Source organism: Nelusetta ayraudi, unplaced genomic scaffold (assembly GCF_046127955.1).
Source record: "Nelusetta ayraudi isolate G7.1 ecotype Tasmania unplaced genomic scaffold, CSIRO-AGI_Nayr_v1 ptg000026l, whole genome shotgun sequence".
Classification (NCBI taxonomy): Eukaryota; Metazoa; Chordata; class Actinopteri; order Tetraodontiformes; family Monacanthidae; genus Nelusetta; species Nelusetta ayraudi.
Genome location: NW_027466076.1, coordinates 4,899,825 through 4,919,596, shown reverse-complemented (window position 1 = coordinate 4,919,596; position 19,772 = coordinate 4,899,825). Strand labels below are relative to the sequence as shown.

Genomic DNA, 19,772 nt, shown 5'->3' with positions numbered 1-19,772 from the left:
GGCCGCCGCCTGCAGCTGATTGGCCCTGGTTTGCGTGCGGGGTGACGTCTTGTCACCACCCTTCCTTGCTCTGTGCAGGTCTCTGGGAAGCTGATCGACAAGGAGCAGACGCTGGAGGAGGAGATCCAGCTGAGGGAGAGGATAGACCTGCAGCGCAAGCAGGCGGAGAGGATGGTGGACGACCTGAAGATTGAGCTGGACACCGCCAACCAGGGCAAAGAGGAGCTGGCCAAGCAGATCAAACAGGCTCAGGTACGGCTCTCGGTGCCCCCTGCTGGTCCAGGAAGGTGACCCGGAAGGTCTATGCGCCCTCTAGTGGCAGCTCATTTCTCATGGCCATTGATGAAACTGCAGGGTTCGAGGCCCTCGTATTATTTTGACGTTAACATTGTCATTACGTTGCAGTGCATATTTTTCAGTGGTAAATTGCGGCACTTTTTGCGGTGAAATTGCGGCTGTAATCTCTGCCGTACGGTGGCCGACAAGGGCCAAACACAATGCAACTGCCTAATGCGCCTTAGTTGGCGAAAACAACTGCGGGTATGGAAAGGATACAAATTCAGAGACACAACTAAACAAGGTGCAAAAACGCACTGCAAGACGTAGAAACTGAACCATCGAATGCTCCAAACCTGCAGGGGGCGCTCTTAGCAGAACAGCTCAATGCACTTTTCACCTTTGCGTCCTCTCTGTGGACAGGATGCACTGTTTTCGGTGCTGTTTGCAGAGATCTGACCCTTGAACTTTTTAACTATTTAAATTGCCATTTTAACCCTTTAGAAACAAAAAATTATGAAATCGTAAAATTTGCACAAGGAAACTTATAAACATATCAGGTGGAGTGGAGCGGGGGATTCAAGAGCACTGTAACACTGATTCCTCAAGTGTTCATTTAATCCCGGCCGTAGATTAAATATTCACCATCAGTTTGAATGTGTGACCTTCTGAGTCCAGAAGAAGTCTCCTCAGAAGATTCAGTCGAGCAAACAGCCGGAGCTCCGGGGTTAATCAGGCATTTATTATGTAAATCTGGGCTTGACAGTCAGCATGCTAATGCCAATAATCCCAAACTATTTTTCACCAGGCCGCTGTGTGTCACTGTGTGTCACTGTGTGTGTCTCCACAGAGACTTCCCCTGTCATTCACAGCAATTTAAATGGCATTAAAGTGTCATCATTAGGAGATTGAAGGTGAGACGTTGACTTTTGCTTGTTCCTCTGCTGGCAGGAGAAGATGATCGACCTGGAGAGCGAAGTGGAGGAGCTGCACGACAGCGAGCACCGCTGGGCCGCCAAGCAAAAGAGAGCTATTGAGCAGGTGGTTTGGCCTCACTGACTCATTTCTGCATTAAACTCAACTTGAAAGTTGCTTGGGAAAAAAAAAAAAAAAAAAAAAAGTCAAGATTTCTAATACAAAGCTCGCCGACTGTTGTTGTTTGAATCGCAGTCTCACATTCAGACTTTTGATGCTTTCAGGCGGAGCAGCTGCAGCTGAAGTTGATCCAGGAGAAAGATCTCAATGACCAGCTGGAGCTGAACAAGGCCACCATAGAGAGACAAGTGCGCTCCTTTCCATCTTGCCTATCTGCAAAGTGTGGTCGACCTAACTTAACCTCTGACCTCTGCTTTGTGCCCAGCTGCGTGAGCTGCGCCTGGAGATGGACGAGCTCCAGAGCTCCAGAGTCCAGGAGGACGTCATCTCCAGAGCGGAGATCAGAGTCAAAGAGCTGGAGAACGTCATGAGGACCGAGGAGAGGTCAGTGGAGCCTGCAGCAACCTGATTGGCTGCATGGCTCATGATGTGTTTTTTTTTTTTTTTAAATGCACTGAAGTTACTCGCTTCAAGGTCCAGTTTGTGAAATCTTTGTTTTTTTTTCAAAACTTCTGATTTTCCGACTTCCACTTTTAATGTTGTTCAGGAACAAAGTGGTTCTGGCAAACACCGTCGCCAAACTGGAGAGAAGAATCAACGAGCTGACCGACCAGATGGAGGAGGAACACAGGATATCTACTGAGCAGAAAGACCTCGTAAGACTCACGCACACACACACACACACACACACACACACACACACACACACACACAAATAATAAACAGACACAACTGAATCAACGACGACGACGATGACGACAATGACGGCGATGATGACGATGATGATGATGATGACGATGATGATGATGATGGCTGCCCCCAGATGGCCCAGAGGATCCGCTCTCTGAAGCGGCAGCTGAACGAGACGGAGGAGGAGGCGAGCAGGAAGGACGCTCAGTACCGCCACACCCAGCGAGAGCTGGCCGAGGAGAGAGAGACCAACAGCCGCCTGCAGAGGCAGCTGCTGGAGCAGCACCTGCAGACCAAGTCAGTGCGGCCGCCATCAACACACACATGTGAAATGTCACCACTTGGTGTCGCTGTTTCTTCTTGAAAAACCTCTCAATATTCTTCCGCGCCGGACCTCTAAAGCTGCTCTGTGTGTGCGGTGCCTCCTCCCTGCAGGCGGAAGGAGACCCTGAGCATCCGTCACACCCTGGACAGCCTGAGGCGGGACCTGAGCGTGGACGACGAGGACGACGAGGAGCAGCAGCAGCAGCAGCAGCAGGAGGAGGAGCAGGAAGGAAGCTTCACCAAAGTCTAACCTTTGATCCCTTCAACCAAAAAAAGATTTTACCAGGTCGACACCGACAGCACAGTGCGGATGTGCCCTCATGGAACTTCTCCTTCTCCTTCTTCTTCTTCTTCTTCTTCTTCTTCTTCTTCTTACGACCCGTCCGACACTATCATGAACTGACGAGCCGATTGACAGCTTTGCCCTGGAGAATTCCACGTTCTCTCATCAGCTGCTCTTCTGGCCAAGGACACCAAGTCTCCAACTTCCACTCTGGACCTTCATCACTGTTGGCTGCATTTTGCTGGTTCAAATGTTCATTGCTGTACACTGTGATGGTTTGTTTAGTGCTTTTGTCCAAATCACGTATTCAAAGGAAAAAATCTTATGTATAAAAACTAATTGTGGTGCATATAGTACAATTGTGTCTAGTTAGAAAGAACTAACCAGTTACGATCTTCATCCACTGCGACCGTTTGCTGTCAGATTTTGAAATTTGGCAGTTTGGGCCGTTACAATCGTATGTAAATTATTTATGCGCACATTTTTAAGTGCTTTTTGTCTAATTTTTGGAAGAACCCACTAAACCATGAACCTTGTTCAAGCAGTAATAAGCAATAATGATGATAATAAGTAAACTTGCTGGAAGTGAGAAGAGACCTGCCAGTCACTCCTCTGCCAAAGATGTTTTCATGGACAGGAGTGTTGTGCACTGAGCTTTTTACACACACACACACACACACACACACACACACACACAGGCGATAATGACGCCATAATGACTGGTGGGGCCGCAGTGGGTTCTTAAATGTAACAGAGGGGGGTAGCGGAGCGGCAGCAGATGGATGGAGTGTTTCGGGGAGCCACCTCAAAGGAGGCAAACAAAATCCATCATGGGATGTGTAAAAAACATGTCGCTTTAATGTCAATTGAAAAAGAACAAAAGCGAAGTTACAGCAAAATATCTGTCCCGCGGAATTTAGCTCTTTATTGAAACGACTCTTAAAACTCTGAAGAAACGGATGAAATGCAGCTATTTTATGACTCACTGACGACTAAACGAGGGTTTGGTAAACGTGATCCGTCTTCCTCCTCCTCCAGACAACTTGAACGTGACTTTCTGCCGCTGGCAAGAAGCTTAACGTTCTCTCAGCGGCTCACCAATCTCCTCTTTCTTTTTGTTTGTAATCTTTTTTTTCTCAGTTAAGAATAAAAGGGACAAGGTCACACGTCTTTCATTCGGTGGGGATGATTCTTCCAAAGTCTTCAAACAGGTTGTCGACGTCATGTGATCATGTTGCATGTGTGAATGCGTCGCACCGCGCAGCAAAGGAATCTCTGGATGTGATTGTTTGTAATATGTGCACACAATAACCAACTTGTTTGAGTTGCTGTTGAAGATTATTGATTTCTTTTTTTTTTTTTGAATCTTGAATGTCTTGACATGATTTATTTGAAACGCTCTTTCGTCATGGACTGTGAACTTCTCCACGCGGGAGTCTGAGTAACTCTACTCAATGATAATGACAAAAAAAGTACATTAGTCCTTCAAAAAAAATGTCTTTTTATGTTTTTTGGAGGGTCAGAAAATGACCCACAACTGTGTTCAACTCTCAGCAGGTGAAGTGAATGTTGCTGCGCAGGTGGAACTCACTGCAGTAGATGATTGTGTTGGAGTTTACACCATGCAGTGTCGTTTACTGGACTATTTCCTGAAAGATCTTGTGAGCGTACACATTTTAGCAGACATGGTTTGACCTTGATCACCACTGGTTTGACCTTCACAAACAGAGAAACGACAAGGTTCCTTTCCACACAGAGTCTGGTGTGAACGGGAACTTGCTGCGAGTTGCGAGTCCGGTACTTTGTAAGCGACACCTGCCACACACAACACAACACACAGTGCACTCACAGAGACGCACTCTGTTGGACTTCTTTTTTGTGTTTACATTTATTTGTGTATTTAGGACGTGGGAGATGATCATTTTATTAGCAAGATTTTCCAATGAAAAGGTTTTGTAATTCAGCTCTGGGGGAAGGTCGTGACCTTACTATGTAAAAAGAAAGAGATGACACTGATATTTTTGTAATTGTACTTTACATTCCACTAGTTCTGCTGCTCTCGGGTATTTATTTTTGTGTTTCACATTCTCTGTTTTGGTGAGATGTTTCTTTTAAAACGAAATGCTAATAAAGTTTTCCTTCCCAGTGAGTTGGCAGTGATATGTTATTTATTTTTTGCCCCCCCCACCCCCCGAAAAAAAATGACATACTATACTATTATGTTCTAACGTCTAACGTGACATTTTCACGTCATAATGTGAAAATTACGACATAAAAATGTGATAGTGAGCACCAATTATTTTTCCTAGTGTGGCAGCAATGCGCTTCCGTACCGTAGAAAACTGAGGACAATTTTTTTTCAAGTTTCAAATGTATTCAGTAGGTTTGGATAGAAAAATGACCCCTGTTTTTTTTTTTTTATTTCTACTCAACTTTAAGCGAGAGTTCTTTAAAATATTGTGTGTTACGGAAAACATAACAACAAAACACCCCTGACATTTTTCCCCAGAAAAAAAGGAAAAGAAAGGAGGAGAAACACGCAGGGGATAAAACAAACACAGATTTATTTGTAGCTTTTGACATCAGAAACATTAAACGCATCACGGGTCATATCATTCTCAATAGTGTCAAACATGCTGATGCACACAGTGAAAACTGAGTAAACGTGTACAAACTGCAGGCATCAAAGAGAAGTTGCACACCGAGGATTTTCAAAATAAAAATAAAAATAAAATAAAACAAGAGCTCTTGGAGGAGGTCGGAGCGGAACGGTTGTTTTTGATGGAACGGCCACGGAAAACAACTTGACCACCGTCGCTCTCCTCCATTTGTGATCGACCAATGCCTTCAAATATTCAGGAGCCTAAAAAAGAAAAACCTTTACAAGAGGATCAGACTGAAGCGGCAAGAACAGGCACGACGTCGCTCATCAAAGGTAAAACTTTCCAGGTGGACTCGCAAACTAGCAACAAGCTTTCATGGAAGAGCAGCGATGGAGGTCAAGGTCAAAGGACGGTACGGAGACCCACAGGGGACTTAAGATGGAACATTTTTGAGTAAAAAGAAGAAAAAAGGATGGAGAAAGAAATTAAGGGTTAAAAAAAAAGATATGGGGAAAAAAAGTGCAGTTTTTTTTCAAGGAGTAAAAAAGATTACGTTTTATGAGAAAAATATTGTTTCCTCTGAAAAATATTTTTTTTTACCCTTCAAAAAATTTCTCCGTCTCTTTTAAACTCTACAATTTTTTTTGTTCTCTCTCAATTTCTTTCCCCATTTCTCTTGTCGTTACTCTTGGGAAAATTGTTCCCCTCATTTTTATCTCTTCAAAATTTGTCCCCTCCATGTCTCCTTTAGGGCCTTCATAGAATAGAAATGTTGACATTTGAGAAAATGTGACAGCTAACATAAAAGGCAAAAGAGAGGCTGAGCTATTTTATCAATCATAGAGGGGGATAAAACATTTTCATATTAATGGGGGGCGGGGGGGCTCTTTGTAACTTTGCAAAGCAAAACACCAATGTTGGCGCGTCGTCCGTGTCACAAAGCAGTTTACATTTTGTTTTTCCAGGTAGCAACAGAGTGATGTGTGAGGTTGAGCCTCGACTGAGAACAACGCAGGACTGTGGAGACTCTTCAATCTACTTTTATCTGCGGCACTAAAAGTGTTCATTCCAATCAGCTGCTCCATTTGATCAATATGCATGAAGAACAAAAAAAACGTGGAAAAACAAAGCAGAGGTGGACGGGTGTTTTTTTTTTTTTTTTAATTATAAATCAGATTTTAGCAGAAATGATTTTACACATATTGAAAGGTATTTGTGAGCGGTTTGCAGTAAAAGTCGTCCACACTTTGCAAAACCTTTAACGCAGACGCTGCGCTCGGTGGATTCTGGGTGTTTTCTATCAAATCTCGTCGCTCAAGGTTTTGTTGCACTGAGGTAAGAAAACAGGAAGAAAAGAAAAGAAAAGAAAAGAAAAGAAAAGAAAAAAAGACAGTCCACATGCTGCACTTGCTGCCCGTCGGCACACTGGGATGGAATGTGACCACTGTAAACGTATCAACTGCATCTATTGCACAAAATGTTTCAGAGATTTTTACCGTCCAGTTTGGAATCTCTGCCTGGAAAGCAGCAAAAACAAAACATTTTGCAGGTTTCAAGAGTAGACACACACACACACACACACACACACACAACACACACACACACACACACACACACACACACACACACACACACACACACACACACACACACACACACACACAACAAAAGAACCTTCAGTCTTTGACTGACTGTGTGAGAAGAGAAGGTAGGTGGCGCTGTCTGCTGCTGCCGTTTCATTTGGCACAATGACAGAAGATCTGACGAGCGCTTCAAGAGGAAACGAAACTGCAGCAATCGATTCAATCCGCTCCGTCGTCTTTTGATGAGTATATCAAACGATATCGAGGGGGATTTTATTTTAATTATTACCATCATGTCTGCTTTGACTTTTAATAGAATCATTTAAGAAGATTTTTAGGGGATTGACTGTTTTTTTTTTTTTTGTTTTCTTTGTTTTTTTAATGGACCAAGCTATGAAACAAGCCACTGCAAAAAGCCTTTGTGGGATTTGTTTGAGTCAAAGACAACTTGATTTCAGAATGGCACTGAAAAACGCTGCAGCAAGCACCGCAGCTGTGATCAAAGATGAAAAAAAAAAAGGCAACGTAGGCCAATTGATCACACAGTATTGTAGAAATGTGTGTGTGTGTGTGTGTGTGTGTGTGTGTGTGTGTGTGTGCACGTGCATCCACATACACCTTCTATTTTGTTCTTTTCAATGTGCTGTGTATTTGAGCAAACCAAGTCTGACAAAAATCACAATGGTGAACCGATGAGTGTTTGCCATGAATCTGAAGACATGTGAGGAGGAAACTGATCGGCACGGTGGCCACAGAAACCTATGGTCTTCAATTTTGGAAATGTGTTGCGACAGATGTTTGATTGAATCGTCATAAAAGCTGAAAAACGAACAGCGACGGAAGAACAACTGGGACATATTTTTCTCCTGCGTTAAACTCAAAAGACATTTTCAGAAGCCACTCTGGCTTAAGGTGGCGCTCCAGTTCTACGCATGACTCGCACTGCCGAGACCTCGTGCAGGCTGAAAATAATGTTTTTTATAACACTTTTATTAACAATGATTTGACTCGAACTGGACATCTGCTTATTTTCAATCCTTCACGTCATTGTACACAAGTGTCAAAGCCAAGATTCTGTCAAGCTAAACTATTTGATTAAACGGCTCATTAAAGATCAAAGCCAATGGGAAGTTGCTCAGGAAGGGAAGACGACCTTCGAAAAGATCTCGCGCGTCTTGGAAAACAAACGCTGTGGCTGCACAACAGAATCCACCAGTCAACAGCTTGGACACACCTCTTTCCTCTTTATCTTTTCCTCCTTTCTACACTGTAGATTCACACTGAAGACATCAAATGTATGAGCAAGACGTGCGGATTAATGTGGCAAAAGAAAAAAGAAAAAGTACCTAAATATGTTATTATACATATTTTATATAAAAAGGTGGCTATTCTAGATCATCTAAAATAGAAAACTTGATTGAGTTATGTCACTTTTTTTTTGTGTCACACAGATTCCACGTGAGTTCATTCATAGTTTTGATGCCTTTTCTGCAATGTCAACAGTCAAGAAAATGAAAGAAAAGCCACTAAATCAGAAGCATGTGTCCACACTTGTGACTGGTAGTATTTATGTATGTATTTCTAACACGACACTGTTGCCAAGTATACAAAAAGCAACAATTTGTATTTTTTATCTTTCATAATAAAACAACTTGAAACATTGAAAAATGACCATGTGTGCTTAACATAGGTACAGCATTATTTTTTTTTTTAAATAAAATAAAAATTTTAAAAAAATGGTGTGCAGTGTGAAGTGACTGACAGGATGCCAACAACTAGAAACAACAACGCAAACCCTCGGAGTCACGTGGGCCCCTGGAGGCGCAAGAAGAGCGAGCGACTGCTTCACACAACAGTAAAGTTTAATGGTGATTAAACTCATTACAGTCCAGTTAAGACAAGGTCAGGACGTGAACTCTGCATATCAGGACGGACTTCCAATGAGTTTACTTTCAATTTCCGAAACCTTCCGGTTCTGATTCACCGTTTGGACCGCGACTCACGCCGATCAGCTCCAAGCCTGCGTGTCTGAGGCACGACATGTGTGTGTGTGTGTGTGTGTGTGTGTGTGTGTGAGAGAGAGAGAGTACTGACAGCGCCCCCTCCTGTTCTAAATCCCCCCCTCCCCCCGGCTTTTAACACAGGGGCTTAATAAAGGCAGACAAGGCAGAGGATGTAGTACTTCCAACATCCACTAGAGGGAGACAGGCTCGTTTCCTTGTCAGGCGAGCGCAGGAGTAGAAAGGAGGGAGGGAGAAAGGACTGAGTGCAAAATGTCGAGAGGGCGGAACTGAGGATGGACGGACAGACAGACATGCAGCAGTGGGACGCGGCAGGAGAGATGAAGGAGAGGGAATGTGGACGAGTGGAGCGGCCCCTCCCCCCCGACCACCACCACCACCACCACCACCACCTAACATGCACACTTCCTGTCGCTGGGCGGCCCCCCCTCGGACAGCTTGGCCGCCCCGTTGCCGTTGGCCGGCTCGGGGGGCGGCTTGTCCACGCACTGCTCCATCCTCTTCATCACCAGGTCCAGCAGCGTGATCACCGCCATGTCCACCTCCGAGCCCGTCGCCGCACTCGTCTCGAAGTAGGGGATCCTGCCGGGGGGGGGGGGGAGGGGGAAAAGAGTGTTCAGGGGTCAGTGACCTTTTTCCAGTTTGCCTTTAGCCACTGGCTGCGTTTCCGTGAGTTTTTTCGAAAAAAAAAAAAAAAAAAGAAGAAAAAAAAAAGCGATATTGCTAAAATCTCGACAAAGTACAATTGCGATTTGCAGTCGTTTTCATTGTATGGTGTGATGCGCCTCAGCCGTAATTCTCGTCAAATCTCGTCCCATTTTCACTGGTCAGTGAACTGGTCACGTGGTCCGCTGACTTGTCAATGCTAAAAAAAAAAGTGTTTCCATGACACTTTTGCGATATTCCTCAATATGGATCCGTGTGGAAAACCTCCTCATGAGAGCATCAAAAGCTTTTAGCCATATTGGAGAGGTTTTTCCCAAGCTGATCCAGTTTTTATTGCCATATTTAGGTTATCTGGTCATGGAAACGCAGTTATATATGATGCTCACCTCTGTGAAGGCACTCATCCCCAGATAATATCAACATTCAACGCTTATTTTCAATTTTATTTTCAATTTTCAACGCTTATTTTCAAATATCATTTATTAATTTATTTTCTGATTTTTTTCCAAATCTCGATAAATGCAGTAGAAGGGTTGAGTTGGGGCAGCTGGACTTGTTCTTGCCCCCAACTCAACCCTTCTGCTTGAAGATGACCTGGATGACTGAGAACCTTCACTGTATACAAACGCCATTGTGACTGCAAAAGGACAGCGTCACGTCAGAATACATTTTGAATCATATTAGGTTGTTTTGTTCATGATGATTTGAAATCGGAAATTCCAGCCAGCGAAAAAAGAACAAAGTAAAAAAAAATATGGCTGAAAAGTGAAGCCATTCTGATGGATGCACCATCGCCACTCTTGCCTCAGCTACACGTCCATTTCAGGGGTTGTTCCACCTGTTGCCACGTCGCAGGGGAAACAACTTCCTGGAACGAGGCTTTTGTTTGCGGATTAGGCAAAAGCGGCTGGATGGAATGACAGCAGGAAGCGTCTGGAACCCTGCTCAGCAGGAATTGACAGACAGCGGCCATTCTGTTTTTTAGCAACATAAACTTTCACACTCTGAGTGTTGTTTTTTTACTCTTTTTTTACTTTTTATTCCCAGTATTTTATTTTGGGTGTTGAGTGTTTTTAGCCGGGAACTACCTCAAATGAAAATGTCATTGTGTGCACATAATGACAAATAAACAATCTTGAATCTTGAATCTACATTGAGTCAAGACTATCAGATAAAAGATTACATTTTCTGCCAAGTCCTCACTCAGTTTCCTGGTCTGCAGCAACACTGAGTTAGAGTTTCTTTAACCCCTTTTTTCAGATTATTCAGTCAACCAATGAGAGCGTTGAGTGAGGAGACTGGATCGACTGGTTTTGTCACGTCAACAAACTCGATGCTCTGAACTGAGAAACACAGTTAGTTTCACCGCTGCAGAAACCAGGCTGCAGAAACCAGGCTGCAGAAACCAGGCTGCAGAAACCAGGCTGTGCTTCCTGTTGGTAAAGCAATGCAGCAAAACCAGTGCACCAGAATCACCTTAAAGAGCCACACACACACACACACACACACACACACACACACACACACACACACACACACACACACACACACACCCGTATTTATCGGCCAGCTCCTTGGCCTGCTTCTCCTGGACCTCCCGCTGGTCGGCCAGGTCGGCCTTGTTCCCCACCAACACGATGTCTGGGTTCTCACAGTAGGCGTTGGCCTGGAGCTGGCCTGCAAACAAGACGCAGCAGGAGGTGAGAGTGAGTGCAAACTGCTGTCATGCAGCGGTGCATCAGAGGAAGCCGCACTGTTCACTGAGAAGAAGACGAAGAATTGATGCACGTCTGAGCGGAACACGCAGAAGAACACGGATCACTGAAAAACTTGGATAATATAATAAAATATAATATAATATCATATAATATAATATAATATCTTGCTCTTTATTTTTCTGTTTATACCTACGAATACTTTAATTTTGTCTATATCCTTAGTTAATATATTTCTTGATCTTTTTGCACTGTAGCTTTTTCTTTTTGCTGCTGTAATTTTGCAAATTTCCCCACTGTGGGATCAATAAAGGTCTTCTTCTTTTCTCCTTCTTCTTAATATCATTATATTGACTATATAATATCCATATACATTATCATTCTCGGTAACACCTATTACAGTGGAGGTCTTAAAGGTCCTGACGTCCAAAAAAAGGGCCAATATCAGGACTTTTTTCAGCACATATTGTCTAAAACAAACAACTTTATCAAATTATTAGATTGAAACTTTGAATGTTTCCAGTTCATTAAGAGAGCAGACTTATATTATACATTGCAGTGAAAATAAAAACGCAAACACCGGTAGAGTCACTTTTTCATCACACGGGTTCTTAAGTTGCTCATTCATTTTTGCAGCGGCGCCCTGAAGAAGGCGGCGCCGCTGCTCAGATGATCAGCGTTAGGAAAAGAAGACGTACTCATCCAGTTCCTGACGTTGAGGAAGCTCTGCTGGCTGGTGAGATCAAACATCAGCAAGAAGCCCATGGCGTCCCTGAAGAATGCTGTTGTCAGACTGCGGAACCTGGAAGGGGAAAAACAATCATCTGTGGAGCCTTGGCTTACCGGCTATTTTCTGTCTGAGGCAACACGTCTGCGCTTCCTGTCCTCCGTCTGAACCGCTGTTTAGTCTACATACAATTGGCCAATATTGGAGTGTATGCACTAAAATAAATGAATCAATGACTCGATGACTGAATCGCTTGGATTCATGACATGTTTTTAAAGGTCCAGTGTGTAAAAATTGTTCAGGTGGCCCGGTGGAGGAAAACCAAATGACCTTAATTGTATTGTATTATACATTCTTATTAATGTATTTAAGGACAGCATGTTGAGCTTTTACCAATAAAAAGAATCATAAATCGAGCCAATATTTGACACACTGGACCTTTAAGACATCCAAAGTGCTCAACAAATAATCAAAAGGAATGAAATCGCAGTGCAATAAGTGGAAATTTTGCCAGCGCTGCACATTCCTGGCTTTGCAAATGAGAAATGAAAGTCAATTTCAACAAGCAGGAAGGCAGCAGCGATCCTCAGAGATGATTGGCCGGGTCTGTTTATCATGGAAACGTGTTGAGGCCTTAGATACTGTGTGCGGTTGCTACTCCGATGTTGCACGCTGAGCTTCTGGGTCGTGACACCACACAGAGTGACACATACAGTACCTCAGTGCACACATGACATCACGAAGCCCTATCCGCAAATATTGAACATGCAAACAATCAGAACTGAGCGACGGATGCCAGCTACAGAAAACATTTGCGCGGGCGTTGCAGCAACTTTAAATAATGATCAATTCATGGGAGAAGAAGAAGAAGAAGAGAATCACTGAGTCATTCTGCGATGACTCACGAGTTCCTTGTCAAGAGATTCAAGACATCAGGGCCCATTTCAAACAGAAGAAGCACACGCATTCACATGCAGACACAGGCCAAGGCCGCTGTCTAAATATGTGCTGTCCAAATGGCGATTCTATTCTGAACTCTATGGTGATTCTACTCTGAACTGGAGTTCAGAATTGAATGGTCTTTAGGGAAGAATTTAGGCAGATTTACGTAAGAGTAAGAGTAGGGGGGAACAAACGAGGTTCTGTTCGAGAAGTTGAGGAAGCTGCCTTGGTATTGAAGATGCAGCAGCAGCAGCAGCAGCAGCAGCAGCAGCAGCACACGATGGCTTCATGCGAGTGTCTGAAAAATTGAACACATCCCTTCACTTCTATGGCTATCTTCAGGTGAAGGCTGGGTTGCACCCTGGACAAGTCGCTAGTTTACGTTAAGACAAAGAACCATGTGCACCTGCAGCCACTACCATGGCCTAGTTTCCAATTGGCCTCACATGCATGATTTTAAGTCAGTGAGTCAGTGGGGAAGCATGATCTTGCATGGTGGGAGGAAACTGGAACACCCACCACACTGGCTGCGTTTCCATGAAGCCTAAATATCGCAATAAAAAAAAAAGAAAAAAGGGGGGCAGCCCACCTCTCCTGTCCAGCCGTGTCCCAGAGCTGGAGGTGCACCTTGAAGGTCTTCCCTGTGGACGTGCCATTGGATGCTGTGTAAACCTGAGGGACAACAATAGTTTGGCTGCATAAATGACACAATTTTAACAACAAAGAAAACTAAAGGCCCCAAGCTAGGCTTCTTTCTTCCTGTTAGGGTGTCCATTGTCGATACGGCTGCAATCAAAATTATGTTTTAGAGCTAAGTTCTAGTTGGACCATTGGTGGAGTCATTGCGACAACACCCACTGGTTTGCAAATATCTACATTTTCCGGTACATTTTGAATAGGATGATGCTGGTGGTGCTGGAGGTGAGCAATGATTGGAGCATAAGTATAGCGTGTGTCTCCAATGTCCGCCCACCTGCTGGTATGCGACGACGCTAGGCTACTAAACTGTAGCTACGCCCACAACTTCATAGTCATGGTGAAAATGAACATGAAGGTCTATCTAATCTGGCTTTGTCCTAGCGATGTAGAACAACCACTTCATAAAGGTAAGAAATCTTTAGCTTTATCGCAACCATGTTTGGCGGTCCCTGCTGGCCAAACGATAGAATGCATTTTATTGGTACTTCCATGTTGGCCACTTTTTGAAACTGGAAGCTGCGCACAATCTTAATCTACAGTTGGGAGATTAGCAGAGCCGTCCCAGTGCACCAATATGCACACGAGTGTTTCACCTGAATGAACCACGATTAATCTCATTAGAAATCCAATCAGAAAATCTAATACGGTTAAAAATGATTGATGATCTATTTAGAAAATAAATAAACGGACAAGATAGACGTGAAACACACCAGCACTTTGTGTTTCATCACCTGGCAATACACCACATGAACCCTTCCAATAATCGATGACTCGGACTGGTGCAGGGGACGTAGTGTGCAACTTTAAACACCCTGCTGGTTGTGCAGGCCTGTCATTGGCCGTGTCACTGGATAAAACCCGCGTGAGTGTCCTTCCACTGTCTCCCTCGGTATTGTTCACCTGGGAGTTTGCAACGTGTGAGCGTTTGCATCCTATCAGTAGGTGTGGAGCGTTGGACCAAAGAGACCTGACAGGCTGAGTCTCTGCGTGAAGCCTCAGACGTCACTCACAGCACTGAGGAGGCGGCTTCACTTCCTCTGCTTCCTCTTCCTCGTCTGCCTCCTAGCCGTTTGATCGCCAAAGCATTCTTTAATTTGCAGTCCTGGTGTTGCAAGTCAGCCAACAAGTTATTGTGCTTTATGTTGCTGGACAGGACTGGATTTGTTGTATTTATTTTGGTGGGAAGTTAAAGGTTCTTTTTTTTCCAATATGCAATTTTTTTTTTTAGAAACTTAATCGGCAACGAAACTTTGAAAGAGTACGGTTAAAAACTGCAATGACGTTGTTCTTAGCTTTGTTCGTATTACAGTGAAGTAGCAGCTAAGGTGACTCACATCGAGGTTCAGCTTTACTAAATTCAGCAGAAATGACTGCGGCCTCAGTCAGGCTGCATCACAGTCAACACAGAAGTGAAGCTGAATGCACTTCAAGAACCTGTTGACTGCCGGCATTTAAACTCTGAAGGTCGTGATGGTGCCGTCTGGTGCCAGGGCCGTCAGGTGTACGGATTCAAACATGCATTCTTCGGTATAAGTCCTCTATACTTATGTTACACTTCTGTACAACACATGCAGTGCAATGCGTGACACAGCTTTGGTGGCACACGTGTCTGCTTCTCTTTGAATCCTGGAAACCAGGTGTGACCTTAACGCGCGCGCGCGCACGCACACACACACACACACACACACACACACACACACACACACACACACACACACACACACACACACACACACACACACACACACACACACACACACACACACACACACACGTTGCTGAAATTAATGCGTTTTTCTACAGAATTAATGTGATGTTCTGTCAGCAGAGATTAGGAAAAAATAAAGAGCAAGCTCCTACTATAGTGCCTCTGTATGGACCGAATGGTCGCAGCACTGCTGAAGAAAAGTAACGTAGGTGTTTTTATTGTCCCATGTTTAAAGAGGTGCCGTGCACAAATACTGGATTCAAAGTGACGCCAGCGATTTTATGATGCAGATCTGAGGCTGTGTTTGTTTTTCGGCCGCACCCGGACAGCCCTCGTCAAACTGAGGAGGCCACGCCATAAACACAAATACACCTCTTTCTTGTCCTTGGAAACGTTTATGAGTGCAACTGGGAAGGTGGCATTGTGAGCACATTGGGTTGGAGCCTTGAATGTGAATACAGTTAAGAGAAGAAACAATTTTTGCTGTACAGAAGATGAAAAAACACTTTTTTTTTTACTAGCTAGCTGGTGGATCAACCTCAGGTTTATTCACCTCCACAACTTCTTGACCTGAACATGTACACATTCTAGTGTAAGGCCAGTATGAAAGATGAAGAAGATGACAAGATGGTTCAAAACAACAGCAGCAATTCTAAACTCGTTCAGAAGAGGAACAGAGAAGGGAGGAGGAAGGCGGAGCTCACCACTCGCTTTTCCCGGAAGTCGATGCCGACTGTGGTGATGAACTTGGGGTTGAACTTGTTGTCTGTGTATCGGTACAGGAAGGTGGTCTTCCCAACACCGGAGTCCCCCAGGGCAAGGAGCTTTATAAGGTAGTCATAATCCCCATCAGTCATAGTGATGGCCACGAAGAACACCTACAGAAAACAGAAAAACTTTGAATTACAGTCCATCAGCAGTGGAAAGAGCACTGCTGAGTTATGAGACTGTGGTCAGGAGGTCAAAATGACAGAATGTGACCTTCTGGAAAAACACTGACTCCGTTTTGGCCCATGGGAACATGGAGGGGGACTTTCTGCGCAAGCAGAAGTTTTATAAAAAGGTGGAAAAACAACAAGTACACAATACACACACTGACAAAAATGAGACACCAGAAAGCGATGCAAGTTTTTTGTGAGTTTGTTTTTAATCTCCAGAAGAAAAGTCAGAGATGTGAGTTTGATGGAGGTATGTAGAGCTTCTCAGTCATCCAGCTCACTGTAGTCTTGAAGGTGTGAACATCCAGAGCAGAGTATGTGTGCGAGTATGAGCGGTTCCTCTAAGTAATGTGAAATTCATCTAATGAGAGGCAGTCTGACTTGTGTTTGTCTCATGGTTGAACGTGGCATATTAAGGGAGGACGATCACAAGACTGTAATTCGCTCAGCTGAGAGGAAGCAGTGGCCTTTAGAAAGTGATAAACGAGGAGCTCTGACCTCACATCCACCACAACAACAAGAGCACCATTGACTGGACGGAAATGTGGACGGAGTCACTGCGACGACACCCATTGTTTTGCGAAGAGCCGTTTGAAAGCCGAGAGATTGGTATCACAAGGCAGCGCCATCTAGAGTTCACGGTTATTTTTGCGTCCAGATTGGCCAAAATGGACATTAGGGCCTTTCACAGATTGTTTTATCGTTTTTTATCGTCATTTTCAGTCTTATTGCAACCATTTTTGGCGGTGCCTGCTGATCAAATGATAGAATGCAGGTGCTATTGGCACCTCCGTCTTGGTCCCTTCTTTGAAACCGGAAGCTCTGCCCAACTTTATATACAGTCAATGACTCAGACTAAGTCTGTTTGTCTTCTCAAGTAGGCCAAACTGCTTAGCGGCAGTAAACAACACACCCAATACCAGAACAAAGTTTTGGCAAACAGTTTGTAGTCCAGAGAAGAAGTGAGCGAGAAAAAACGTGTGGGTGAAAAATTTCCCTTCCTTTCCTTCATGGCTGTCTCACTGCTTTCACATATTGGGGCAGGACCTACAGCCAGTGGTCCGGCCATATCTCCACAATCTGGGTCTGAACGCCATCCAACTCCAGATGATAATCATCACCCTCTTAGAACCAGGCTCATGACAATTATCTCCATAATGTGGGAGCAGAGATAACTGACTGTCCGCTAAGCTAGCCGCCGGCCAGACCTCCACCCAATGGAGCACTCGAGGGTTCAGCTCGGACTTGCTGTATGTGCTAGAACGAACCAATACAACCACACTGGATAAACTGCAACAAGTCCTGGTTGAGAAATGAGACCAGACCAGACTGTTGACTAGCGTGAGGACGTGAAATTCTCTATTTCAAAACAAAATGTGTCTCCAGACTTTAGTCCCCTCCACAATTCTGGTCTCATCCTTCAAAACATTCAACGTCCTGCTCCACCTCTGTGCTGCTTCACATGAGTATATATGACGGAGCTGCCATCAATTAAGGAGAATCTGATTATCCTTCGTTGGGCTGAAGTCAATTCAAGTCAATTTTAAGACAATGCTTTAAAGAAGAGCTGTGTGCAACATCTATTCCACAGGTAGTCCGGGACTGTGTGAACCACTTGGCTCATATGTTTGAGGAACTGGACACTGTGCACAGCGACTCATCTTGAGTTCTGAGGGACAGTTTGGCGTGACCACTGTGGTTCAGATGATTTTTCCATCACCTACTTTGGTTTTTGAGCCCAGAGGGGACGCATGGTCAGGAGGTTGCAAACTGACTGTCACTGGTTTCAAACCTGGAATGTTAGTAGTGTGAACAGACAGTGGGTTGGTTTGTGGGTTGGTTGGTCAGTCCCAACTCTCTGAGGGAGAACTTTTAACAGCTGTTCGGTCAGCTGACGGCAGCGAGTGACTCACAGTCACCCTTGGCCATTACAAAACACAACAAAGCATTTAAAAAAAAATGAACAAAGTGGCCCTTTATTACAAAAAAATGTGTTGGTCGTGGACAAAGGAGGTCCGAAATAGGACAGGCTGCTTTCCAAAGACTCAATCAATGAAAATGAATGATGAAATAAAAAGGCTAACTTCAGGGAGTTGTTTCAATACCTTAATTTAAAGTGTGGTTGCAGGACCTGTGAGACCAGGACGGCGGCGCAGTTGCTAGTGTTGTCAAAGGTCGTGGGTTTGTTTCCCAGGCCTGGGATCTTTCTGCTTGTTGTTTGTATGTTTTCCCAGCGTCTGCGCGGTTCCCACCAGCTCCTTCCTACATTCCACAGACGTGCATGTCAGGCTAACTGGAAACTCTAAATTGGCCGAAGGTGTGAGTGCGAGTGCAGATGGTTGTTGTGGTCTTGTGATGAGCTGGTGACTGGTCCAGAACGTAACAGGAATAGACTCCAAGTTTCTACTGACAAACTTGTTGTTAAAAAAAAAAAAAAAAGTATCATAAAATATATCCAAAGAGTTAGAATCCAGATTGGATATAAAAAAAAAAGAAGCTAGAAGCTACATCTATAGCTACATACGCAGATTGTTTTGCTGATTCCACTTTAATATCAACATTATGTAGCGCCATTGTTTGGCCCCTCCGAGGTGAAGCTAATTAGGTGGCAAGTGCCATTTAATAGCAGAAAGGAATCGAGCAAGATCTGATGCAGGAGGATTAATTAGAGGGTCTCACTTATGATTGTTACATTGGCTCCATTTCAGCAGCGAGAACCAGCCTGAAGAGCGCAGAGGGGCATTATAAATGCATGAGCCATTAGTGAGAGGAGAAAACAGGAAGACAAAGACAAGGAGGAGGGCAGTGCGTGTTCCACTCCCACTGTGTGTGTAGCACAGCTGATGACATGACATGAAAGTTTGCCCAGGGACACATCATCACATTCATTATCAGCACGTCTATCAAAGAAAGCAGCAGCGTGTTCTTCCTTTTGTCTTATCACGCACATCAGAGTCACGACCAGACGTCACTCATCTCAGCAGCACAGAGGCACAAACAGCCAGCAGCCAGACTGAGAGCTGCAGGCTGGGTTCTAATATGGTAAAATGAATACATGAATACAGTCAAGAAACATTAAATGTAAAATAAATACGTTCATTCATTCAGTAGAATTAGGGTTAGTAACACTGAGAACTATATTAACCTGGTGTATATTTTATGATGAATAATTACTCGCTTCCATAACAAACAGTTTTGCAGACCTTCATCTCTGTCTCTATCCATTTTCAAAAGATTGTTTTTTTCTCCAAAGAGATTTTTTTCACTTCAAAGTAACAAAACATCATCAAAATTCCTTGCTAATATATAAATAATGGATAAACTTAATTAACAGTAAAAGCTCTGTTAAAATTGTTTGTAGATGAATATGACACACAATACATTGAGAAGCTGTGCGGTAGTTCCGTGAGTCACCTTAAAGAGCCACACACACACACACACACACACACACACACACACACACACACACACACACACACACACACACACAAAGAGCTTTTAC

At 44.0% G+C, this 19,772-nt stretch overlaps 2 protein-coding genes across 5 annotated transcripts in view; one reads left to right on the top strand and one right to left on the bottom strand.

The window, feature by feature from the left end:
* Positions 1 to 19,772, top strand: part of LOC142890323 (uncharacterized) — a 114,919-nt gene that overhangs the window by 26,520 nt on the left and 68,627 nt on the right. For 2 of the 3 annotated variants that reach the window (XM_076029265.1, XM_076029264.1), the window contains 7 exons: positions 79 to 252; positions 1,228 to 1,317; positions 1,476 to 1,559; positions 1,637 to 1,755; positions 1,919 to 2,027; positions 2,195 to 2,358; positions 2,497 to 4,817. In XM_076029265.1, coding sequence (XP_075885380.1) covers positions 79 to 252; positions 1,228 to 1,317; positions 1,476 to 1,559; positions 1,637 to 1,755; positions 1,919 to 2,027; positions 2,195 to 2,358; positions 2,497 to 2,635 — 879 coding nt within the window. In that variant the 3' untranslated portion in view covers positions 2,636 to 4,817. Of the gene's footprint in view, positions 1 to 78; positions 253 to 1,227; positions 1,318 to 1,475; positions 1,560 to 1,636; positions 1,756 to 1,918; positions 2,028 to 2,194; positions 2,359 to 2,496; positions 4,818 to 19,772 lie in introns of those variants that run through there. The other variant, XR_012927063.1, reaches the window with a different exon arrangement.
* Positions 5,216 to 19,772, bottom strand: part of rab27b (RAB27B, member RAS oncogene family) — a 37,963-nt gene continuing 23,406 nt past the window's right edge. For both annotated transcript variants that reach the window (XM_076029261.1, XM_076029260.1), the window contains exons 2-6: positions 16,037 to 16,210; positions 13,515 to 13,597; positions 11,955 to 12,058; positions 11,095 to 11,218; positions 5,216 to 9,457 (exon numbers count right to left, since the gene is read on the bottom strand). In XM_076029261.1, the coding sequence (XP_075885376.1) occupies positions 9,268 to 9,457; positions 11,095 to 11,218; positions 11,955 to 12,058; positions 13,515 to 13,597; positions 16,037 to 16,189 (654 nt within the window). In that variant the 5' untranslated portion in view covers positions 16,190 to 16,210 and the 3' untranslated portion in view covers positions 5,216 to 9,267. The remainder of the gene's footprint in view (positions 9,458 to 11,094; positions 11,219 to 11,954; positions 12,059 to 13,514; positions 13,598 to 16,036; positions 16,211 to 19,772) is intronic.